Genomic DNA, 26,633 nt, shown 5'->3' on the forward strand with positions numbered 1-26,633 from the left:
CTACGTGACAAAACTGGATACTTGCATCCTGAATTTTAAAAGAAATTGTGGTTTTTACTCACATATCTGTCGAGTCCCGTACTGAATATATAGTTTACATTTGAAAATGACAATAGAATGTTCCACTACCCGGAAGTCAAGTGAGTTAATAAATACTTTTACCAGTGAAAAAAAATCATGCAATTGTAAATTTCTTCCTTTTTATGGACGATATCCTGAAATTCTGTGATAAATATCGCACCGTCCGTGTACAAATGATAGAAAACTGCAGTTATCTAAAAACTCAAATTGAAAACAACGATGATGAAATAACAAAAGAATGTAACTTTGAACAGTTTCTTAATAAGTAACAAACAACGGGTATTTCTACTCACATATCTGTTGAAAATGTACTTGTACTTGTATCTCTTCGGCTTGGTTACCATGGTAATACGACGGTCGAACGTCCGCACAACGAGCCCGGGTTCGGACCTGGTGACCACTTGTGATATTGCCAAATGGCAGTCTCTGTATGGTTAAAACGAATGGAATTTTCCACCACTGGCCTTTTTTATTTGTCAAGTCCTTACACAATAAGTTACTGTGTGTTTCCCCTGTTTCTGTCACAAATGCACATAAACCCAAAGTCTTGCGAGTGAGTCTCTAATGGACATGGTATCCACTTTGGCATCGAGACCATGACAACACAATGTGCATACGTCCGTACAACGATCCCGGGTGCGAACCTGGTGCTGACTGGTTAAAGCAAATAAAATGTCCCACCACTTCAACATCGAAAACTAAAGTGAGTATATCACAGTACCTACACTAGTACAAAACACATACATATGTGAATATATGTCTTCCTGAAATGTGTATTATGTGTATTATTGAATAAATAGTCGTATTCGTCTTTCTGAAAAAAATCCTGCATTTCTCATATAAGATCAACATCCATGTAGAAATGATAAAACAAAACTGCAGGTACTTCAAAAACAAAATCGGCACAAGAAAATAAAATAAATATAAAAGTTGACTACAATTTCTGAATCGCAATCAATTACAATAGGCAGTTTTACTCGCATATCTGTTGAAAACTGTATATCTCACGCAAGAAAATTTCACTGGACGCCAGACTTCACTGTGTTTACACTGCTACCGTCAACGTGCCCCCCTTGCGCAGACTTCTGAAAAAGATAAAGAATGACAAAACGACTTAGTAATTTAAAACAGACATTCAACATTACAATATATCACATATTATACTCACGAACACGTATGGTTAATTGCTAGAAAAAAAAAATATATATATATATATATATTAACTTTATACAATGAATAAAAGGATAATTTACACACCAGTTTATAGAGCTATGTTGCTCCCTGCTCGAACATCTCTCGTCCTTTGCTTTCCCACTTGCGCCTTGCAGTACCTATGTTAGACAATAAAACCCAGTTATTGAAGAAAACACTGCTATTTCATCACCACAAATATGAAAAATACACTAAAATCCGCTAAATGCACATCAGATTCACATCAATGCGATTAGAAATAATGGCATAAATTATTAAAAAACAAACACTGACTTTCCGAAAATTGAATATTTAAGCAAGTAAGATATTCTTCAATCTGAACACTTGACTTTAAATTTCCCCTCTAAAAATGACCAAACACCTTCAAACACGTGACTGATTTAACGCTCGCGAAAGTAATTATTAGATTACCAGGTTAACTTTGCCAGAAGAAACCAATTAGACAGGAAAATTTAACTCCTCCTACACAAAAATATACACAAATCCCTCGCCAGCGTTTAAATGCAATGTATGACCATTTGATTGACCTAGTTTAATAGTGAATATAACACAATATAACGCGTTCCACATAAATAAATATAGAATTGCCGTTACAAAATTTCGAGTTTCCTCACATGACCTATTAATCGAAATAGGAAGACATCATAACATCACAAGAACAGATTGAATATGTACCTTTTGTTATATGAATGCCATCGAAAATGAATATCATTTCCTTTTAGTATGTCCAAAAATCATAATCTACGAAAACAATTCTTTAAACCATACTTTTGCCATTGGCCAACCAAACAAAATGTATAACCCTTTTGTCTTCAGATTGGGGAAAAACTATGCACACTGTTGTAAATATTTAAATCATGCATCTTTGTTACGATCGAGAACCTAATTATGTTAAGAATTTGATACTACAGTCGAACCCCGCTGGCTCGAATTCCTCGTTGGCTCGAACTAGATGTAAAGGACCGATTTCTTTATACTGATGGTCAACAATGCCGCTGATCGAACTTTTCGCGGCTCGAGGTAAGTTCGCCCGTCCCTGGGAGTTCGAGCCAACAGGGTTTGACTGCAATTGATATATAGTAAACTTTAGTGTTGGGAATCGGACAGAAAAAATACTATCAATAATCGGTTTATGAAACCGATCAATGATCGATTATTAATCGATTTAATAATTATTTAATTATCTTTGGTCATCTTTTATAAGGCATACAGATACAGGACGTGCACTAGTTTTACAATATTGTTTGTAATTTGTTTGTATAAATTACATAATTTATTCAGAACGCAACTATCCTTTAGTGTTTACAAGTTACTATTACAGAACATTGGACCACCAACTCTAAAGTTTGTCTTACATTTAGTAGTGTATACAAGTGTAAAATAAACACAAAGAAAGATATTAATTTATTTTTAGTAATCAGTCAGTGACAATCATAACTAGCAGTTGAATATGATATGTTTTACAAGAAAAATTTCTTTTAAAAAACTGAGAAAACTGAATTCTTACATGGTAAGAAGTAAACGGTAACATGTTTTAAAAATCACCTTTAAACCACAAACGTAAGTAGTAGTTGAGAACCAATCCTTTAGCATTTCAATTACAAAGGCAATTTGTAATAAGGTACTGTAGCGACTAACTGACTTGATAATAATATGACTAGATAACTTAACACAGTAACACCATAACATTTCAACATTAACTTGAAACAAAACATATTTTCATGACAAAATTTTACTGGTAATCGGTAGCGGTTACGTCCCTTGTTTGTATAATCGATTATTCGAATTTCACTATCGATTGTCGCCGACGTAGGCCTTTCCGATCAATTGCCGATTATAATCGATGATCGGCACAACTCTAGTATACTTCTCTATTGACTATGTCTTTTCTCTTCACGATGATTTGTTTCATATGATTTATTTCATACGTTTTGCATTTTGTTGTATCATATAATGCTGAATAAATGTTTTTTTATGTTATAACCCTTGATCAACTTTCAACGAGAGTCATTTTTTCACGCAACAAAGGGACATTGATTCACGTTAAATACTGATCCGTCAACACGTTGAACAGAAAAAATGACTTATGTCAATGTGTAGCCACATTTACATGCTGTTAGAAAACAGTTTTACACCTATATAGGAGAGCATGACGCGGCATATGAATGAGTATTCTTTATTAAAAAAAATGTTTTGTATTTAATAGTATAGTATCATTCTATAATTAAGCAATTATCTACCAGTCCGTGACAAGCTTAGCCGTTTTATTAAAGGTAACCAAAATATTGCAATTACAAGTATTTTAAATTCAAATACAAATAGATATACCTTTTAAAGGCATATATGTATTTATACAGGTGCACCACACATGCATCCGATAAGCAGTTTCTGGGCCCGAAATGCATGCAGGAGTTCACCACACAGACGGACCTGAACAGGCATTGGCGAGAAGAAGATGGCACGACACGTTACACGTGCGACATGTGTGGAATTTTAATAAAGGAGAAAATAGACCTGAAGGCTCATATGGACGGCCACACTGGCGAGAAATCATACCAGTGCGCTGAATGTGGAAACTGTTATCGGCATAGAAGTAGCTTGTGCAAGCACAAGGCATTAAACGCACCAAACAAAACATCGCATTTTAGATTATAAGTATCTTCCATGATCGAGAGTGAGAGGTTCATCCCAACCCGAGCGTAGGGTGTTTTGCGGAAACGAGGTTTACTGATCTTACACAAGCAGCTATGGTAGATGCTTTTTCTCCCACCTCAGTTAAACAAAAAAAAAATCGCAGGAACTCTTTTGTGCGTAGGGCAAATAATGTGCGTATGGATATGTAATAATTCGTGGTTGTCATGGATATGCGCGCAGTGATTCAGATTATTTAAATAATCGAATCGTTTTTTAAATAGTTCTGAAAAGAGGACATTTTTTAATGGAGCGCGAAAACTTTTCTATGGTGCCATTTGAAGCGAGAAATAATTAATTTTGATTTTTAAAAATGCCACGAGACAAGGTTTCCATGATGCTATCATATACGACAGTCGTCAACAAGGGACGTAATTGTGTGATGACAATAAAATGAATTCCATACGGTTCCTTGTTCTATCTTTGCCCGTGGGCAAGGGAAGAATTTTAGCACGGCAAAATTTTAAGGTCTACTTATCTGAGGTGGGAGAAAGTATTATCTCAGGCAGATCATTACAAAAGTATTGTTTAATAATTATTCGTTATGTTATTTGATTACTTATCTGTGATTTTATATGATTATCTGGGATCGTTTTTATTGTCAATCATTTTATTTAATGTCAGATGTATAGCTGCAACAAGCAGAAATATGACTTGTCTCCTAGTTATTATGACGTCACGACATATTTGTACAGTTCCTATTATTTGATGTTTCTTGAAACTTATTTGTATGCATGTATATGGCCTTTTGTGCACTTGCCTTTTTGTATAAAACTAATCTACAGTTATTGAAAAAATGAAGAACATTTCCACCACTTCTGTGGTCAATTTTCGACGGTGTCAAAAATGAATGCTACACCGGCGTTGATTGCGTAGTGTGGTTGGTGCTTCTCTTTCTGTTGACGTTTTGACAACATGATTTAATAAGAGTTGCACTAATCATAAATGAAAACTTTGAATCGTTTCAATAATCTCATATGTCATGGGTTGTTATAGTTCACACACACGCACACGCACACACACACGAACGTACGTTTACGCTCAAACATACGTTCGCATACACGCACCACACGCACGAACGTACGTTTACGCTCAAACATACGTTCGCACACACGCACCACACGCACGAACGTACGTTTACGCTCAAACATACGTTCGCATACACGCACCACACGCACACACACACGCACACACACACACGCACCACACGCACGAACGTACGTTTACGCTCAAACATGCGTTCGCATACACGCACCACACGCACGAACGTACGTTTACGCTCAAACATACGTTCGCATACACGCACCACACGCACGAACGTACGTTTACGCTCAAACATACGTTCGCATACACGCACCACACGCACGAACGTACGTTTACGCTCAAACATACGTACGCACACACGCACCACACGCACAAGCACGCATTCACATTAAGATAAATATATTTTTCAAATGGTTAAAATGATGATATAAAAGTTTATGTTATTAGTGCAGTAAAATGCTGTTTAATTTTGTTTATCAATGTATTGTTTGTTACCACTCTAACCTTGTTATTCGGTTTTCCAGACCTTACCATGTACTCAAAGTCTCTGCTGCGTGTAAATGTCGCACTTAACGTTATATGTCGCAATGCTTACGCTCAATGTCACAACCAACGCTAAATGTCGCAACCAACGCTAAATGTCGCAAAAATTATACATGTACTACCGCTTATGTGTATGTTGAGGGTATGATGATGTGTTTTGTTGAGGGTATGCTTATGTATAGTGTTGAGGGTATGCTTATGTGAATTGTTGAGGGTATGCTTATGTATAGTGTTGAGGGAATGCTTATGTGTATTGTTGAGGGTATGATGAAGTATATTGTTGAGGATATGCTTATGTATATTGTTGAGGGAATTCTTATGTATATTGTTGAGGGTATGCTTATGTATATTGTAGATGGAATGCTTATGTGTATTGTTGAGGTGTATTGTTGAAGGTATGATGATGTGTATTGAGTGACACGTCCGAGTATTCAGGCTCGGTGTACGTTGCTACACTTTCCAGCGCGAAATTTGGTTCGATTTACAGCCATTACAACAAAACGTCGGCCCGCATTATGCGCTGTGTACATATGCAGACGACATTTACGTTTACGATGGTCAGTATTGTAGAGAAACTTTCCACATGTTTCAAGCATCTTCTTGTGCCTGGGTAGCTCTTCCAAAACTACCGTCAGGAAGGTTTGACCACGATATGGCATCCATGACAGACGCCGTTTTCGTTGGGAGTCGTATTGTGACCTTGTGGAACGCGTTAACCACGCAAAAGCTGCGGTGTTAGGGAACAACATTTTAATCCTTGGCGGAAATAATAGTGGCAGTCTATTTTCCGACACAATTCAGCTGTTCAATCCTTTCAGAAAACAGGTCACAGTTATGACGTCAGATACACTTCCGGGGGTCAGTTCACAAATGAACATTATGTTTGACACTAGTGCATACACGGTTGAGCCCAGTGGGTCTGTTGAAGAGATAAATAGGGAGCTTGAAAGCAAACAAATAGGTAAAACATGTAACTTTAGCAGTGTTCAAGGTTCAGTGTCGTTTGTTTCGATTTTTGAGTAGTTCTTACTTTTTTTCTCCCCAAATTCCAAAGTTTTATTATTTCTTTTGAAATGGGGTATATTTCAATCAGTGAACAGAAATCTACTTAATCAATATCGGTTGTTAATTTTGTTCGGAGTTTCATTGAAAAGTTCTCTCTTTTCTCTTATCTGTCAACGTGTGTTAATGGCACTTGTTTATTGTTTACGACCTAATCAAGTCGGAATAAGTATAAACTGCTTTCAATAAAGATATTGAGTTGGCTTTTGTTTCTTCTACATGTATTTGAGATAGGATCAAAAGATTAGTGAAGCGGCTGTGAAAGTTGCTTGATATTTAATAACTTGTTGTAAGGAACCGCAACATGATCTGAGGCCAAGGGATGTTTTTATTAGTGTAAGCCTATCTGTGAAACAAAATATCACAGCGTTATATCAATCACTCTCGTTGGGGCGATGTTTCCTGTATTGTGGAGAAACCAAACCCACTTGGTGACAACATACCAAATTCTCATACGCCCAGATTGAGAACCTACCCGGAGACTCGCGGCCTTGGTGTGAAGCGAATGCGCGCTAACCACTAGCCGGACTGAACCCTGTACGTGTCTCTCCGTGTCCTTAATTGGTCGTGTGTAAGCCTTTATATTTCAAACCGAAACGATGTAAATGTTTGCTCCTTTACGAAGGAAAGTCAGAACTAACTCACTTTATAAAATGCTTTTGTTAAACGACATCATAAATATCAGGGCCGGACAGAAGTGCAGAAAACAATATTTAAATTCAGCTTTATATCATTGCATGAGAAAATCGTAGGGAAATTATTTATTATTTGGCCGAACACAGCCTAGAAGATCCAATCAATCTTGCAAAGATCATGTTCAAGGCGATCGAAAGTGAAAATCAGCTAAAAATATATTACTTCATATTGTCACATATTGGATTACATCTAAAGATGCCGGTAGGAGTCATCTTAAGACTTTGTCTTTTTATTCAAATTCTTAGCATTAGCATTTACTATTTGTTGCATTATTATTAAATGCATATTGCCTAGCTATTGCATACTTCGCTTTTAACGTTTCGGACACAGCATTCAAGTATGTTTTTTTTCTAATTGTTTACAGATTGAGCGTGGAGTGGAACGTTGGCGCGTGCGGTTCCTCTCAAGTCTCGCTTCCGGTCTCAGGTCTCAGCAGCGCAGTGGACAATACTGTGACGTCACAATAAAAGTGGAGGGCGTGGCTTTTAATTGTCACAAAGCGGTGCTATGCGCAGTGTCGCCATATTTTACGGCCATGTTTGCGCATGACATGAAAGAAGCACGTGACTCTGTTGTGGATCTCCACGAGACAAAACCGGAAATGTTCGATCTTCTGCTGAGCTGTATTTATGACGGCGAGGACATCATTACACCTGAAAATATTCAAGATGTACTGGAAATTGCTAGCTTGATGCAAATAGACATGTTACTGGAGCAAATTGAAAGCTACTTCCATGAAAGTATTTCCGTAGACAATTTCGTTGATATTTGGTACATGGCGAAGAAGTATCACTGTCAAAGACTGGAAAAGTTCATCTGGACATTCATGATGGACAACTTTGTGGCCTTGAACGACAGCGGTGACCTTTCTCTGCTGCCTATCGACACGTTTGAAGCATTCATGGGTGACGAAACGCTCTTTGCACAGAGTGAAGATTTGATTTGTGACGCAGCGCTGCAGTGGATCGCGGCAGACAAGGAATCAAGGCTAAGCTTAGCGCCAAGGCTGATATCCAAGATGCGTCTACCGCTGTGCTCCGCAGAATACATAATGCAGAAGTTTAACAATGAGCCGATTGTTCACGACCTTCCCGAGGCCAAGCTTGCTATCAATCAAGCATTACAGTTCAAAATGTACCCAGCAAGAAAACAAGATTACACTGCTAAGCAAACGACATACCGGAAGTCGAGTCGCATGGATGACGTCATGGTCGTTATCGGCGGAACCGACACGTCCGAGTATTCAGGCTCAGGTGTACGTTGCTACAGTTTCCAGCGCGAAATTTGGTTCGATTTACCGCCATTACCACAAAACGTCGGCCCGCATTATGCACTGTGTACATATGCAGACGACATTTACGTTTCCGGTGGTCAGTATTGCAGAGAAGCTTTCCACAAGTTTCAAGCATCTTCTTGTGCCTGGGTAGCTCTTCCAAAACTACCATCAGGAAGGTTTGACCACGCTATGGCATCCGTGACAGACGTCGTTTTCGTAATTGGCGGAGATGGAAGCGTTGCTACAACGACAATTTACGGTTTCCAAACACAAACTGGAAGTTGGGAGTCGTATTGTGACCTAGTGGAACGCGTTAACCACGCAAAAGCTGCCGTGCTAGGCAACAACATTTTAATCCTTGGCGGGAATAATAGTGGCAGTTTATTTTCCGACACAATTCAGCTGTTTGATCCTTTCAGAAAACAGGTCTCAGTTATGACGTCAGAAACACTTCCGGGGGTCAGTTCACAAGTCGTTATGTTTGACACCAGTGCATATACGGTTGAGCCCAGTGGGTCTGTTGTAGAGATAAATGAGGAGTTAAAAAGCAAACAAATCGGTAAAATATGTAATTTTTGCCCAAAACGCTTTAGCGCAGTACAATACAGAGGAGACTTATTTATAACAACTGGGTCACAGTCTACCGACAACACTTCACCAACCGAAGCGAAAGTCTTTCAGATAGACCCAGCTAATGATATGAAGCTATTGAAAACCATTCGCATTCCTAAATCCAAACCATCCAATGAGCCATGGTTGGCAACCGGCACTAGACTTCGCTGTGCAAAGATTTCTATAGGGAAGCTCTACCTTAAACATTTAGATGAAGGCTAATTTCTTTTCGAGTCTGCTTCTATGAAAATTACAAATTCGCAAATTTAAGTAAAAGACTATGGACCAATTATTACAGGGCACAGCACAATTTCTTTGAAATATGTCTCACCATAAGGCCAAGCTAAATTGATTATATGTTGGCCATGATATGGCTAGGTGATGTTGGGGCTTCAAAACCAAAATAAAAAAAGTTGGTTTGGCCTGATTTGATAAACAGATGACACAAATTATGCCAGATCAATGTAATGTGTAACATGTACACACAATTTATTTATATATATATATGTCACAAAACTATGAGCTACAACATGATTTAACAGTAACATTCCACATATATGTACTTTATAGACAATCAATATACCAAAAGAATGCAAACACTCCACTCTTAAAGCTGCACTCTCAGAGATTGACTGTTTTGACAGCTGTTTTATTTTTGTCTATGAATGAGCCAATCTGTGTGTAAATGTCTGGAAACAAGTGATATAAGAATGCTGATTAAAGATCAGATAACAGTTTTCATATTTACATTCGAAAATTAATCTTATGGCTACAAGCGTTACTAATGTTTAAAGAAAAATGAGACATTAAGAAACTTTAAAACAACAAAAATCATGCCCTCTTTAACATTAATTTATCTTAAAAGAACATAAATCACACATATGAAATCTTCATTGAAACAAAACAAACAGCACCATAAAAAATGAACACAACACTTTCTCTTTAAATTCTGAAACAAGTTTACCATAACACACATATATGCATTCCTCAATTTAAATATAAGTCAACAAAACGTAACAAACATAATGCATTTGTCCTAGACCATTCTGCATAATGTTGATTTATACCTTATGTAAATCCAGGACCTACCATATGAACATGTATGTCAAAAATTGGAAATAAAATGGTTAAACATGTTTCTTGAATTACTCATCACTCCCCCCCCCCCAAAAAAAAACCACGCACAAAATACCCACAACTGATCATGACCAGGTTCTCTTGGGTGAGAGTCAGACACCTATAACCCTCTCGGAGTTGAATTTGACAGCTTCTTGAAAATCTTAAAAGAACATGCACATGTATATCTTAAATACATCTTTAAAAAAACAAACTAGCGACTATAACTTTTACAAACTTCATTAACTAGGAATAACAACATCATAAAACATTGATGAACTACAAACATCTTTTATAAATTAACTTTTCTGTATTAGAAAAACAATAATGAAGGTACCAGAGTTCCAACATTTCTCTGTTAAAGTCGACTTCCATTTCTAGAGGCAATAATAATGCTGAGATAAATTTCCTCAACTGTCAAATATATCTTTAAAAACAAAAAAAACAAATAGCAACTATAACTTTTATAACCTTCATTAACTAGGAAAGAACAACATATTCAAACATCTATGAACTTTCTTTTTGCTTTTACAAATGCAAAAATAAAAGAAATGAAATTATGGCAACAAAATGACATTTGTATTTTCATGAGAACTCCATAACTTCAATACTGAGAGTGAGATACCGTACATTAAACTTTCAAAACTGAAAGTATGGAAAAATATTTGTTAAAAATTGAAATAATTGCTATAAAATTTCACTTAAATGTTCACAAGAAATGCATTAGTCCTATGATGCACTTGCTTTAACTGAGGAACTGGCATCTCCGCTGCTGTCTATAGTTTCAGAACTCCCATTAGAATCCTGTGACTTTACCAAAGTTTCAGGACTAGTTTCACTAATTTCAGGTTTACTTTCAACTTTTGTAGTTTCCTGGTTCCCTGTCTCCTCCTGTTGGTCTTTTATATCTTAAAATTAAAATGAAAGTACAATGTAAACTGTATAAATTCTCCATGTCAAGATATTAATTAAAAATACTGCATCTGAAAGTATTGCCTATTTTAACATAAATCATGAATTAGCCTACCAGTGTTGGCGGTATGTTCCTCGATTGCCTTCAGTTGCTCGGCAACCGCCTCCTGGGCAGCCTTCTCTTGGGCTGCACACATTATCTTAAACTCCTCTGAAATATAATAAGAAAGGACATTTATAATAGGCAGACTCAGTTAAGAAGGTTCTTAACTTTCAACTGATTACTTCTTCAGAGTTTCTATAGACACATTTGTGATCTGCAGAATTTCTAACAAGATTTGAGCCTACTGTTTCAGCTGTACTTATTTTGTTCAAATATATGAGCAAGTTATAAAATAGTTTCCATTTTTAAAATAATCAAGCAGTTAATCATGTTGTTAACTTGAACAAAGTTCAGTACATTGGCCCAATAATTGCATGTATTTTACAAGCACTACGAGATGTTTAAAAATTTAGCTTTGAAGTTAACATCAAACTTTTAACGGAATAAAATTTCCATGAAAAAATGGAACTACTGCTCATAACAGACTATGCACCTCAACTGTAAAAATTAGTACAAGAGCTTATAACAAGACAGTAGTTTCTCCACATATAACAGTATGAGTTAAGTCAGTCTTGTGCTAATCCCTTAAACATGATGGGCAAAATGTGTATACAAATTATAAGCCCTATCACCTCAAATAAGGCCATCATTAAAAAAATGTTGGTTTGTGGTGCTCCTACCCAATTTTTGGGGTGGGTAGGTAGGTAGGGTTTTTTTTTTTTTTTACAGACGACAAAGGCAAATCTATATAACCCTCAGTCTGATGTAAGGGGCATGCATATTTTAGATAACAGCACTGAGAATTCAACGACAGATCCATTTTATTATTTTTCAGATACATGGATACACTTTAATTCATTCTAGGAAGTCTTTTAATAATGGGTCTCCCAGAATCCTTGCAGGGTTTGCAGATTGACATTACAACATGGTTGGTCTGTAGAGCATCAAAGGACCAAACGCGAAATTGGCCCAAATAAACGAAATGGGACCCAAAACACAATAAAAAAAACAACGGCAGCGGTAGCGATTAAAAAGATTGGGTCGGGGCTAATTTCGGTGAGTCGGTCGGAGCATCGCAAACCAACATTTTTTTAATGATGGCCTAAGGCTAATTGCAAATTGAGATCATGGCACAAGATTGATGTAACTCCACATAAAGGAGACAGTGTAACATCGTCTGCTATGCAAAGTGGTATACATAATTATAAACCTTATTGCTCCATATTAGGCTGATTGTCAATTGCTTATGATTCATAAGAACATACACCATACCAGGGGTTCCATTAAGAATTTGAAACTGGAAGTATGAACTTCCTGACATTCAATTTTGGAAGTTTATCACTGAAATGTGGAAGTTTAAGTCTCCAGAATACAAAATCTTTTTCAACTATTTTTCAACTAGTATATTAAAAATTAAATAATTTGCAACTTTAACTTGCCAAATTCATAGACTTACTTATTATAAAAATTTGTTTTACTTAAAACATTTAAACTGATTGAAATTGTGACCACAAAAGTAATATTGACAAAAGGTTTTGATATTTTGAACTTCCAAGCTTTCAGCCTTGGAAGTTTTCTTCAAAATTATGGAAGTTTTTGTACTTCCAACGGTTCAATTTTGGAAGTTTTAACCTATTTCTAGGGAGTAATATACTTTCAAACTTCCTTTAACGGAAGCCCTGCACCATACATGTATGTCTGCTAAAACTTATAGAGCCTCACCTGCGAGTTGTTTACAAAACTTCTTGTGTGTAAACCAGTGGAGCTTTTGACACGTCTGGTTGCAGTAGTGCACCTGCAAACAGTTAAAATAATAAAGATTGAATGTCATCATCGCAGCATAGCTTATTTTGTATTAGGGGTTCTTACAGCTTATATTTGTCAGTCCTAAAAAATAGCGGGGGTTTGTTTGAGTATGAGGGATTCATGACCAAAGCAGGGTGAAGGGGCTTTGAGTGAAACTGACCCCTTTTGAAATTGTTTCCAAAGTAAGCTATATTAATTTCAAGATACTTCCTACTGTTTTTGAGGCAGATGTCCGAGGAAAACCTAGTCTTCACAGCTGTACAATAATCTCTCAATGCAAAATGTTTTGTTTTTTTAAAGAAGGGCCATTAATAAATTCAGAGATATGGGCGTTGCTATGTTTGTGCATATAATATGTGTCTGGCAACATTTATACCAAGTTTCATTTGAACATTTCTTGAGTTATGGCCAAGGTTTAGGTTTTAGCAGACGTTGACAACAACATCGGCCCTTAGTATCACAATACCTTGACTATTTCTTCCAGCTAAGTATAACAACTACCAGTTAATAGACAATTGTGCCAAGTTTAGCCAAATGACAACATGATGGAAATGAGTTCATCATTTTTATTTATTTTTTCACAGACAAACGGGCAAAAATAGGGAAACAGTGAGATTATAGTTTGATACAGCATGAAATACAATTTGCTCACCATTTTACAAGCTGAGCATTTCCTTTCAGCTCCAAAACTTCCACATGTATTACAGTCGTCAACTTTGTCAAAGCCAAACTTCTGGCCATTGATTCCCTGGTTCAAGATGTTGAGGGAGGTTGGGTCATCTCCCTTGGAATAAAAAACAATGTCTAATGAAACATTCCATCTCAAAAATAACTCTACATAATGCAATCAAAGTTAATTGATCCATGTTTGAGAGCGTAACCTTGTTTTCATCTCACCATTAACCCCCAAAATGGAACAGTAACAAGTAGGCGGAACTTAACCATTCAACTGCTATTCATTATACTGCACTCTAGTTATAGAACGTTGTCCTTGACAATGAAAGTTGTCCTTGACCTCATGGTAAAAAACACACGCAAAATACTACTAAGTAGTAAGTAATCATGAGCAGTGAGAACTTCTTTTTTCTTTTCTATGGGCACTTAACAAACATTGTCCCTAGCAACATGTATATCAAGTTTCATTTGAACAGTTTTGAAGTTATGGCCAAGGTAAAAGGATTTGCATAACAATGCAGCCAACCACAAAATTCAGAAAAAAGAATCTCCCATGATCACAATTTTTTTAAACATCACTTAAAGTTTGTTCAATTATAGCCTAGACTTACAATCTTGGTCTGTGAGAGCTGTCGGACCATGTTCTGCAGTAATATTGACTCAACAAATGGAAATTCCTTTAACGTTTGGCGTATCAATCGGTCTTGAAACTCTGGGTACCCGTCAATGTCACGACCTTTCAATAATCTGAAATGACAAATTCATGTTAGTACTAGACATTGATAAAAACAATTATCATGAAAGAATCGACACCATCAGGGCTTTAACATGGTGCTGAAATATGCAGGGTGTTAAGGGAGAAAAAAGCATGTTGTAACTGGCTGTGAAGAATTTAAAAATTATGGATTTGATAAAAAACAACACGAGCTGTCACAGTATGAGACGAATGCCCCTGAATGTGACATTGACCTTTGAACAAGGTCAGTACATGAAAAGTTAAAGATCAAACACTGACCTTTGATTGCATGTGGATCTTGCATACGACACACAATCTTTATCTGTCCATACAAGAAAAAGTTACAGCCCGGACAAGACAACCTATACTCTATGTCCTTATATGCAGCATTTCATTGTGAATAAACACTAAGTGTGACCTTGACCTTAGAGATAGGGAAACGGGTCTTGCATGTAACACGTCATCTTGGTATGTCGAACACATGTGGCAAGTCATTTTAAAATCTGTCCATACAAGGAAAAATTACAGCCTGGACACAACAGCCTATACTTTATGTCCTTAAATGCAGCATTCCATTGTGAATAAACACCTAAGTGTTACCTTGACCTTAGAGGTAGGGACACGGGTCTTGCACATGACACGTTGTCTTGGTATGTCAAACACATGTGGCAAGTTATTTAAAAATCTGTCCATACAAGAGAAAGTGACAGCCTGGACACAAGTTATTGAGCCAGACTCACAAACAGACAGGTGGACGGACAATGTGATTTTAATATGCCCACCTTTGGGGGCATAAAAATAGGCATTGTGATTAAGTGGAGTAATATTAGGCTTCAACTACCAAATTTGTAAAGATTGGATGCATTTATGATCATACTGTAAGTTTTAGTCATAACAAAACAAATATTTAACAGTCTAATGCATTTTATTCTATGAAGGCAACATGCACGTGACCATGCTTCTTGAGGGCAGACAAATGCCTGCCCCGAAACAACATGGTGAAGCACCCTTCTTTAACTCTTTAGGTAAAACCCTAGCTCCAAAAATCGAAATTCCTTCAAAGTTTGCCATTGATCCTGAAACTCTGTTAACCATATCAAGTTAATAATAAACTAGAGCTGTCACAGGAGTGACGAATACCCCCAAATGCCGCCTGGACAAGGAATGGCAAACCATTCCTTTGAAAAGAGGCCATAACTCCAAGGTTACTGCACACTGCATCTTCTTTTATCATGAAGACATGCATGTATTGTTTATCCGGAAACCGTTTTTCTATTTTCGTAACAGTGCACAAAAACCTTTACTCCACTGGCCCCATTTTCAATCACAAGCATTGTCTTCACAGAGGCTGCCTATACAGCAAGTTTCATCACAATATCTCATGCCCAATTAAAGTTATGAAGCAGAAACCATTTTTCTATTTTTAGTAACAGTGACCTTGACCTTGGCACCACCAGCCCCAATATCGAACTTGACCTGTATCTTCTGAAATGTACACCTGTGTACCAAAAAATGTTCAAATCTGTCAAGCCTTTCATGAGTTATCGTCCGGAAACCATTTTTCTATTTTTAGTAACAGTGACCTTGACCCCACCATCCCCAATATCGTACTTGATCTGTATCTTCTGATGTTACACCTGTGTACCAAAAATTGTTCAAATCCGTTTAGCCTTTCATGAGTTATCGTCCAGAAACCGTTTTTCTATTTTTAGTAACAGTGACCTTGACCTTGGCCCCACCAGCCCCAATATCGAACTTGACCTGTATCTTCTGATGTTACACCAGTGTACCAAAAATTGTTCAAATCTGTCAAGCCTTTCATGAGTTATCGTCCGGAAACCGTTTTTCTATTTTTAGTAACAGTGACCTTGACCTTGGCCCCACCAGCCCCAATATCGAACTTGACCTGTATCTTCTGATGTTACACCTGTGTACCCAAAATTTTTCAAATCTGTCAAGCCTTTCATGAGTTATCGTCCGTAAACCATTTTTCTATTTTTAGTAACAGTGACCTTGACCTTGGCCCCACCAGCCCCAATATCGAACTTGACCTGTATCTTCTGATGTTACACCTGTGTACCAAAAAAATTTCAAATCTGTCTAGCCTTTCATGAGTTATCGTCCGGAAACCATGAAAACCGACCGACCGACCGACAGACCGACCGACCGACAAGCTCACTCCTATATACCCCCTCAAACTTCGTTTGTGGGGGTATAAAAAAATCTGAGAAATGTCCAGTCTTGACCCTTTAACATTATCTAAAAATTAATTGAACCTGGAAGGACATGTACTTCCATGGGCATCAGAAAAGCACCTTCCTTAAAGGCCAGCTTGATTTACAACAGTAAAATGTTTGTGCAATTCATTTTTAGTTCTTTAAAAAAGGGTATCAGTTTTCTAAATATAACATCGACAAATAATATTAACATTTTAAGACACCATTTTAAAGCCTTGTAGCTGTTTGCGCAACTGATTATATCATAAGATAGTTCAAACAATGCCTAAGATTATGGGATTAAAACCTTTGAATATTTACTGATACCTATTCAAATTTGATCCTACATCAGCTGAGAATAGCTGTGCAGATTGCCATCAAGGTAACATACATTTTAATCCAAGTATCCAGGTCCTTGCAATCCTTGGCCTTCCTGATGATCGTGGCAAAGTAGTGAGCCTTCATCGCCATAACATCGTCAGGTTCCCGCGCCTTCATGGATTTCTCAACAATGAGGTCGAGCACTTTACACACCTTGTAGCTCTCGTTCATCATCTCAGGATAGGCTTGCAAGTGCAGTGAAATCTAAAATTTACACGCAACTTTTTGTTCATAAATGTACCATCATTCGATGATAGCGGGGAAAATGTTTCAAGTTCTAATTGGTTCAATGTTTTTATTCAGATAAGTAAACATGGAATAACTGTAAGCAAATTTAAACTTATAGGCTCACAGCTACTAACCTTTGGATTCATAATTATTGTAGTCACCTCATAGTCAGAAATGGCCAGGGAGAATTTGCAAACAAGAGTGGGGCACAGCTAAGGCTTACCACCTTGGTGTGTGTGTTTTTGCCTTCAAACAAGGTGAATAGTTGACCATTATAACATTTTTGAATTGGGACAAAGGTGTAAGATTTTGCAAAACAACAAGAACAGGACCAACGCCATTACGAAGCCTCGACTCTATTCTTGGAGAAAAAGAGCTAATTAAAATGAAAGATTGCCATACCTGCATGTTATATACATACAAAATCGAAAATGAAACAAGAGCTGTCTCAGGAATGTGATAAATGCCCCAGAAACCCTCACAGAACTGATAGGCATTAGTATTCTGCAGCCAATTCTATGAACATGGTTAAGTTGTCCACAGGTAATCTTTCAGTTAGGTTGCACATTTAAATGATCTGATTGGTAAATAGTAATGAATGGATGAATATAGACCAATCAATTAACTTCTCGGCTTACTTTGACCAAACCAAACACTTACCCACTAAATTAGCTGCTGGCCTTTACATACAGAAAGCCTTTTATTTATAACATTTTGTCATGACCAACCTGCCTACCAAGTTTGAGGTCCCTGAGATAAGCATTCAAAAGTTACCATCTACTTGTATAATACACATATCTAGCTAAAATATTACATAAGCTTACCTTGACAGGGTGCATGTTGGCTGTGTTTAACAAATGTAGGAGGGACGGCACGAGGACAGGGGGCAACTTGGGCTCCTTCTCCTGACCTGTAATGGAAACACATTCAATCTTAATCATGTGAGATGATTCAACTACCAGACATTAACAAAAGGGTGTCAATATGAGGAGTCATTATTTTGAGTCAGTCAGCATACATTGTATATCATTTTGCTGCAATTCTTATCAAACTTACAAACTTCTCATCTTGTTTCATGCCTACCTGTCAGAACTTCAATCAATTGTTCTGGTAGGCAGCTCTACATTGGTGTAAAGTTTAAGAACTAGGGCCCCATTTCAATAAAGATCATAAGGTTTCAGACCTCAACTTTCCAGGTGTAACTTCGTTTTGAGGGTAAGGTGCGTTTCAATAAAAATATTGTAAGGACATTTTTCGTAACATTCAACTGAATCCGAGCACTCTCCAGCAGCGTTAGGTTTACAACTAAAATATCTTATTGAAATGGGGCCCATAGTAGCTACAACCAGGGTAACATCCTGTCTGTGCACTATGGCCCACAACCTAACAAGTATAATACTCTCATTGGGTCTGATGCCAATGGGTGAACTTCCCACTGGCATCGTAAACTAAACATACATCTCTCAACATTCTAAGTAATGTAACAGGTGTTTATTATTACCTCTGGGCACTGTGTAGTATTCTAGGTCAGATTTGTCATAGTAGTTGTTGATGACCGCCACACACTGGTGTTGTCCTGAAACACATTTATTAAATTCATTTAGGCATACAGATTTACCTTCGGGTGCTCTGTAGTTTAAAATGGCGGACGTAGCCAGAAAATTGTGTCAGGAACTCAAGTTTTATGCGTCAGAGAATCCCTGTTAACAGCAGACATCTTAAACAAACAGTGTCTACAGATCATCATTTGTTATGTCACAGAATAATTACTGACAACACTACAATGAAATGGCAACATATTATTGTCCACCTACCGACAAATGCGGCCATCTGTGAAGCATTTCGTCCCACAGAGTTGATGACATCTTTCTTGGCTCCGTGCTCTAGCACAAGGCGGGTGACGTCAACATTGCCTATAAATACAAACAGGTTTGTGGGTATGCAGTGATCTAAATATTCACTAGTTCAAAGGATAAAACTTTCTAGAACTGTTTTCATGCTACAAGAATGTTTCAAACTTCCATTAATCTATAACACGACAGGCTTACATATTTCTGTTATTTTACAGGGCTGTCTTTCTTTGGGGAATGGGGCCGCCGTCCTAAGGAAGGGGAATTAAGCATTAATTTTGCCAAAAAGAGGGAATTTTGTAATCTCACCGAAACCAAATAAAGATTAATTTAAAGCTGAACTCCAACAGATTGACTGTTTTGGCTACTTTTCTTGTCTTGAGCCAATTTTAGGGTAAATGTCTTAAAGCAGTGATACAAGACTGCTGTCAAAATCCGACCGCAGTTTTTCATATTTATGTTTGAAAATTGATGTTTTACGGCGGCTTAAAGCTTTACTGACGGGGTTCTGTTGTGAGTATCTTATGACTGAATTGAAGGCATTGATACCAAGATCAGCTGATCCTCAGACAAACTGTAAAAACATAACTATCAATCTGTGAGAGTGGAGCTTTAATGCTTATTGATGTAATATACATGTATCAAAACACAACCATACAATGTGGTGTCAATAATAAGTACGCTTTTTTAATAACCATTATTTTGACCAGCAATCGTTTTTCAAATGTTCAATTCATTAAGAGGGGCATTTATTGAGAAGAGAATTTTAACCAAAATTGGGGTAAAAAGTATACTCCTTGGCTCAGGAATAGAACCTAATATTGGCCCCAAAATTTATCGAAAGATAGCCCGGTTTTACATAAGAGTATAGAAATGAGAGCTGTTTAAAATCTGAATTTTATCACTGAATAAGTATATGATAATTATGTAATTAAAAGACATGGAACTATGCTTCCCTTGAAATTAATTAAATATTGCAGCACTGCCGTAAAAACAATATCTTCTTTTATAATTTTCAGTAAAATATCATATATTTGACACAAGTCACCACATTGCTAACAAAATGCAGCATGGCATAAACTATGCCCGGTTGATTATTTTTAAATGAAGTCACACAAATTATATTTCTTAACCATTGTCCAACTAGGCCAGATGAATGATTAAATTTTGTTTTTACAATAATTTTAATAAATATCCTTTATATCTTCACGAAAAAAACATAGATATTTACCTGATAGGGACGCAAACATGAGTGTAGAGTAGCCGTTCTCATGGTTATTGGAGTTGACTTCGGCCCCGAACCTCAGCAGGTACTCTGCGATGTCCGTCTTTCCTCGGAATACTGCATGCTGCAGCGGGGTCATACCCGTCTACAATACATGGGATTGAGCAAAATTATACAGGTTTTATTTTCAGAAGGAAGAAAGAATAATAATTTAATACAAATGCAACATAAAAAATTTGTCTTTGAAGATTTGGAACTGACTAAAAATACAACTTGCTGTTGTTGTGAAAACCACTTTCCTATAATCTTCTTGTTAAATTACATCAGATAAATCAGAGATGTGATCGTCCTGGTAGCTGAAGGACTGAAACCATTTCAGCAATGGATTTGGGGGTCAAAGGGGGTGAAGCACCCTGCATAAGCAACTTTAAAGAAGCCCCTTTGACTTCAAATTTGAAGCCAAATGGAGATTTAATACTTACAACAAATAAAATAACAACTAAAAGCCACCAGATAACTATTTTTTAATTATTATTTCATTTTTTTGGTCCAATGCAATAATGTGATAATTCTGTCATATATTATTGAATATGCAAAATAAACTCTTGGTTACATATGGATGTTTACATGACAATTTTTACTCACGTAAAAGCAAAATAAATATAATACTAGTATTTCAAATGTTTAATTAGTTTCATGATTTGTACATTTTTTAAGAAGTGTGTTAAACAAAGTATAAATTGGTTTAAAACCAGGTGTTTTTAAGTATTTTAGAAAAAATAATTGCACTTTATTTAAGAACAATTTTTGCTAAAAACATTGAATTAGGAATAAATTTCCAGGAATATTTTTTTTAAATGGGGAATTCAGCATGATTTTCAAGAATATGTCATTGGGAATGGTAAAAATATCTGACATGTGAAATGCCAAATAAAAAGCCTGCCAATGATCAATAGGTGATCAATAGGAGCCTACTGGTAAATGCACATTATCACTTGCATCATCACCAAATATCTGGTGAGAAAACTGCTTATATCAATAATACCAGGTACATGTATCTAGCAATATAAAATAAGGCTATTTACCATTTATTGGGAAAAACAGCTTTTTTTCACAATACTATTTCAAACAATTTGGACCATTTAGTGGAGTAAAATATGAGTAAGGCCATGCCAAATTGATTTTATATTTAGCCTCAGGGTCATGATCTATAAAAGGAATTTTTGGGTAGAAAAAACACAGGCAGTAAATTGATTTTTCACTTTCCTTATTTTTTTTTCCAACTGAAAAACTTGTATGCAAATCAAAAAAAAAATTACGACACTTCAATATTTTCAACTTAAGCCTTAAATCATTAATGAAACAGGGCCCAACCTACTTACCTGCAGGGAAAAAAGTGCCATCAAAATGAAAACTTTATATAATTGTATAGGTACACAGGAACATACAAGAAATTGAACTTGAATACGTTTGTATACATGACACATGAATATTTCTTGGCTCCTATTATTTGTGTTTTATTTATTATGCTCTAAAAAAGCATTTGTCTGCGTTGAAAACCTTTCTATGATGTTAAACATAGAATCACCTTAGCATGGCCTTAAGCGATATTTTGGAAAATACAAAAATAGCTTATATAACAGCAAATATACATGTTTTAGTTTTTTATGCATATACTGTATTGTATAAGAGCTGGCCTTGTCAGGTTCTTTTTGTTTTTCAAGAAATACATTATTAAAGGTTTCTGTTTTCAATAATCGGAAAATATTATAATTTTGGGGGAAAATGGACACTTTTTTGCAAGGGGAAATAGCTTTTAGAAGGCAGTAAAATTGCACCTAGAAAAATCACTGCCTTAAGTAAGGTTTTGGTACCTTCCGATATCTACCACACAAAAAATGTTCCATTGCAATTTGTTGTATACTCACATCATCCAGACAATTAACTTTCACATCTTTCTCCTGAAGCAGAGTCTGCACTTCTGGCAAGTTCCCTGTACAGTGTAAAATATTAGCAATCAGGCAATCTGGCATTATAGCTCTAATAACAATACAGAAAAAGCTCTGATTTCAATACAAAACTTTGTATGTGTTGCCTTCTTTCTCATGCTTTGGAGCTCTAATAAAATAAAATTTACCTCCAAAATTTGCCTCAACATTGTCATGTGTTGAAGATAAAAAAATAGGCCAAAATAGGCCAAAATCGTTGCAAAAGTAAACAAATAGGTGTGTCTCAATATTCTTTAACTACAAAACAGAGTATAAATAAGTGAAATCAGCTGTTCAGCTGTATTTTTATGTCTTGACAACAATACATGTATACATGAACAAATCTTAGTGAATGTAGTTCAGTGTTCATTCAAAATCTTTTTTTCTGACAGTATTCTCCTATGGAAGGACCTGAATCCCCTCTAGCTGAGAGACAGCAATACAAATACAAGCTCTTCCAAAATCCTGTTTACAATGTGGTGGTGAGAAGCATATCCAGGATTTGACATGAGAGGGGAAACTGGTGCAATTTTTTTTAATGTGTGCCCTGTGCTAAGAATAAAAAATATAAGTTCTATTTTATGAGGGGAATATAGTTAAAATTTTGTAATCTGGCAACTTTAATGCATTTTTTTTTCGACAATGTGTCCTTGTGCAATAACCAATTCAATAATTGAAATAAACAAGGCAAAAGAAATGAAAAGAGAGAGAAAGAAACAGATAGTCTAAAAATGCAAGAGAAATACCTAGTAATAAAATAATGAAGCCAATAAGCATATTGGGCAAATTGAATATACATGAGGATAATTGTTTATTAATCGATCATCAATTCAATGTTATCAATCTCCAAAATTTGGTGATTAAAATTTGGTCTGATTCCAAACACTAGACAGTTCACACGAAATATAAATAGATCAGAACAGGGCTTCAAAAAGTTTGGAACCTAAATCAGTCCGAGTCTGGTAACAACCACCCCCCAACCCCATAAAAAAAGACCCCCCCCCCAAAAAAAAGTCTGATATTGACAACGATTTTTTCATTACATCTGCTAGAAGTCCGTCGTCGTCGTCCGTCGTCAACAATTCGACTGTTAACACTCTAGAGGTCACAATTTGGGCACTATCTTAATGAAACTTGGTCAGAATGTTACCCTCAATAAAATCTTGGGTGAGTTCGATATTGGGTCATCTGGGGTTAATACCTAGGTCACCAGGTCAAATTAAAGGAAAAGCTTGTTAACACTATAGAGGTCACATTTATGACTGTATCTTCGGAAACTTGGGTCAGAATGTTAATATTAATACTCTCTAAGTCAAGTTCGATTCTTGGTCATGTGCGGTTAAAAACTAGGTCACCTGGTCAAATTGAAGGAAAATCTTGTTAGGACTCTAGAGGTCTCATTTATGACTGTATCTTCATGAAAGTTGGTCAGAATGTTTATATTAATAATCTTTAAGTCAAGTTTAAATCTGGGTCATGTGTGGTCAAAAACTAGGTCACCAGGTCAAATCATAGAAAAAGCTTGTTAGTACTCTAGAGGTCACATTTTACATCTTATTAAAATGACGTAAGTGGCTTTCAGACTCTGAGGTTAATCAAGCATGTCGCTGTTGATATCCTATATATATTAGGGCAGGACTAGGTTAATTTATTCGGAATTTTAATGCTTTCTCAATGACAATTATATTTATCTTTACAAACCGTTTTAACCAGCAATGGTACTTAATTCCAATTCCAGTTTGGTAATCAGCAAATGGATATATCAGGTAATGATCGATGACATTAGCAGTTTGCTATGTGATCGATGACATTAGCAGTTTGCTATGTGAAAATATGGACCGATTTTGACACTTTAATGGATAGCTGCAAGCACATATTTAACACATAATCTGTTTAATTGTGTCTTCTGCGACCTACCACCACACATGATAGGGACGAATTGCAAGTGTCTGCTAATTAACCGATTTGAGTGATCAGCGTAGCGGAAAAAGCAGCTGGTCGCGTTGATCTGATGGTAACTAGGACACTTTTATTGGGGTAATTTTGAATGTGTGAATGACCCAAGAAGGTTTGTGTATTACAATTCTACAAATTTTACTGACTTAGTTGTTTTGGACCGAAATTATAAAAAAATGAAAAAAATTCGGACCAATTCTTTGAACACTTTTTGGAAATGAAATCGGTCTGGCTTGGTCAAAATCGGTCCAGACCTGCAAATTGCCGTTTTTAGAAGCCCTGGATCAGATATCATTTAACTTTCCATTACAAGATAAAGTCTCTTTTATCATTAAGTGCCATTTGTAACAGAACAGGGTTTGAATTTAACTTTGAAGAGGACTTGCAAAATTTTGCGAGTGCTTTATGAGGCAACTCGCAAATTGAATAATCAACTCGCAATTTTATCATTTGCTTTTTCCCCATATAACATTGTCTAATTAAAGTAGATATTGACACCTTGCACATATTATGAATATTAAAAAGTATCAATCTTGAGTGACTCAACTACTAGAACTTGTTGATGGCTTATTCGTTTTGGGGGGTCGGATGACTCATCGGATGCTGGCCACTTTTGATAACAAAGCTGTCCATTGACATTGTTCACTCTGACAGTTGGGCGTAAATAATAAGAGGTTCATAAGGTTTACATATACTGCCTGAAAGCACTAAATTTAGCCAATGATTGAGCTAGGCGATTACGTGTTTGTTCTATTTTTGAAATCATTATCAGAGCGTGACTCCGTACTGCCTACTCTATACTGGTAGTGTAAACATGCCATTTATAGGCTGTTTACACTCGACTACGTAGCGGAGTTAAGTTCATGTTTGTTCTACTTTCGTTAAAACATTTTGTTGTCTAGAAAAAGCCACTCGCAGAATTTTGCGAGCTTCAATAAAAGTCACTCGCAATTTGCAATTGTCGCTCGCATTTTGCGAGTATGCGAAAATCTAAATTCGAACCCTGCAGAAGCGCTTTTGGCGGAATAGAACCTACGACCTTATGCAATGACACTCTACCCTCTTACTAGCCACAATAATGTGCGTTTAGGGAACTTTTTTAACATTTGGATATTCATTTTGTTCCCTAAACGCCACAAGTCAACTGAGCCGTACCAATGTAAAATATATTCTTCAACTGTTACTCCACAATACTGAACACTTCACTGTTAAATTTAAACACAAAAGTTACACTTTTATTATTTTAGCCAATACCTTTTACTTAATACACTTAAGTGTGTTATGAAACACACATAATTAGTTTAATTTAGATCGACTTCTGTCAATAAAGCATCGCCATTTTGAAACCATCTAGCAGGTGCCCGTTATCTTTCCGCTCAATATACTTAGCGCTAGGATCTGTCATTCTTGGCTAGGAAAACAACAAGTACGGACGCGTAGAGTCGCCAAATTAAAAAAAATCATCAAAGACTCTGAAGCGGCTGTTTATATGGACTACCCTCTTACTGTACACTGTACCATGATATGCCCATACTGCAGTTCTTGTATTGCTAAATTGTTATCTAGCATTTGTTTCTTGGGTAGAAGGTTGCATTCAATGAATTTCAATCCCAAGTTGAGTCAAAAAGATGTTTAAAATAATAGTAACTTTCAGTTTTCATGACAATCATTTTTAATCATGTTGCCTGCTCAGATATGCTCATCATGGTAAAAAACGGGTGATGCTGTATCTGAAAGACATGCAACAATTGGTAGATCATTTGATAGCCATAGCAATAAATAAAACTTGAGACTATTTTCCTGCAAATAAGGAGTAAGTACACTAAAATCTGCAGCAACCCTTCGAGATTACGCTGTCAAGTACATGTACATAATACATTTATGTCAGCTCATACAAGCTTGATAATGTTATGAAGTAACAACAGAATATAACATTGCATTGGAAAGAATAAGATGCTATTGCTTACCTTTTGTGATTGCTTCCAGAAGTTTCTTTTCATTTTCACTAAGTTCTGGGAATGTAGATTTCTTCTTTTCGACACCCATATTTGAAAGACGATACGTTTTCAATGTATTCTATTGAAAAGAAGAGTTACCTTATGTCTAAATGGAAATTAAACCCTGAATAAATGAGGGAAGACTTTGTTTGTCACAAATAGTAAATAGGACTATTTGTAACAGAAACATTTGCACAAATCACCGGTTACTTAATCTCTATAAAAAA

General features: G+C 36.3%; 2 protein-coding genes across 2 annotated transcripts; one reads left to right on the forward strand and one right to left on the reverse strand.

Annotated features, from left to right (window-relative positions):
* The first annotated feature begins 423 nt into the window (after nucleotides 1–423).
* On the forward strand, nucleotides 424–9,439 carry LOC128235649 (kelch-like protein 6). The gene is made up of 3 exons (XM_052950454.1): nucleotides 424–509; nucleotides 3,651–3,906; nucleotides 7,694–9,439. The coding sequence occupies exons 1-3, from the start codon at nucleotides 424–426 to the stop codon at nucleotides 9,437–9,439; spliced, it is 2,088 nt and encodes a 695-aa protein (XP_052806414.1).
* A 237-nt stretch (nucleotides 9,440–9,676) lies between these two features.
* On the reverse strand, nucleotides 9,677–26,601 carry LOC128236058 (ankyrin repeat and MYND domain-containing protein 2-like). The gene is made up of 12 exons (XM_052950877.1): nucleotides 26,377–26,601; nucleotides 22,394–22,458; nucleotides 20,472–20,610; nucleotides 19,205–19,303; nucleotides 18,892–18,966; nucleotides 18,215–18,300; nucleotides 17,173–17,366; nucleotides 14,441–14,576; nucleotides 13,807–13,938; nucleotides 13,071–13,143; nucleotides 11,361–11,456; nucleotides 9,677–11,241 (listed from the first exon to the last, which is right to left on the reverse strand). Exons 1-12 carry the CDS (start codon nucleotides 26,453–26,455, stop codon nucleotides 11,063–11,065), a joined length of 1,353 nt encoding a protein of 450 aa, XP_052806837.1. The 5' UTR covers nucleotides 26,456–26,601; the 3' UTR covers nucleotides 9,677–11,062.
* Between the last annotated feature and the right edge of the window lie 32 nt (nucleotides 26,602–26,633).

This window comes from Mya arenaria, chromosome 5 (genome assembly GCF_026914265.1).
Source record: "Mya arenaria isolate MELC-2E11 chromosome 5, ASM2691426v1".
NCBI lineage: Eukaryota > Metazoa > Mollusca > Bivalvia > Myida > Myidae > Mya > Mya arenaria.

What these genes read in the sequence shown, in the direction of transcription:
- LOC128235649 (XM_052950454.1), top strand. Translation starts at nt 424, where the DNA reads ATGGTAATACGACGGTCGAACGTCCGCACAACGAGCCCGGGTTCGGAC. An exon ending in ATTGCCAAATGGCAGTCTCT is followed by an intron (nt 510 to 3,650) that starts GTATGGTTAAAA and finishes GTATTTATACAG; the next exon opens with GTGCACCACACATGCATCCG. An exon ending in GTAGCTTGTGCAAGCACAAG is followed by an intron (nt 3,907 to 7,693) that starts GCATTAAACGCA and finishes AATTGTTTACAG; the next exon opens with ATTGAGCGTGGAGTGGAACG.
- LOC128236058 (XM_052950877.1), bottom strand. Translation starts at nt 26,455, where the DNA reads ATGGGTGTCGAAAAGAAGAAATCTACATTCCCAGAACTTAGTGAAAAT. An exon ending in ATACTACACAGTGCCCAGAG is followed by an intron (nt 18,301 to 18,891) that starts GTAATAATAAAC and finishes TTTCCATTACAG; the next exon opens with GTCAGGAGAAGGAGCCCAAG. An exon ending in GTTTTGTAAACAACTCGCAG is followed by an intron (nt 11,457 to 13,070) that starts GTGAGGCTCTAT and finishes ATTATATTTCAG; the next exon opens with AGGAGTTTAAGATAATGTGT.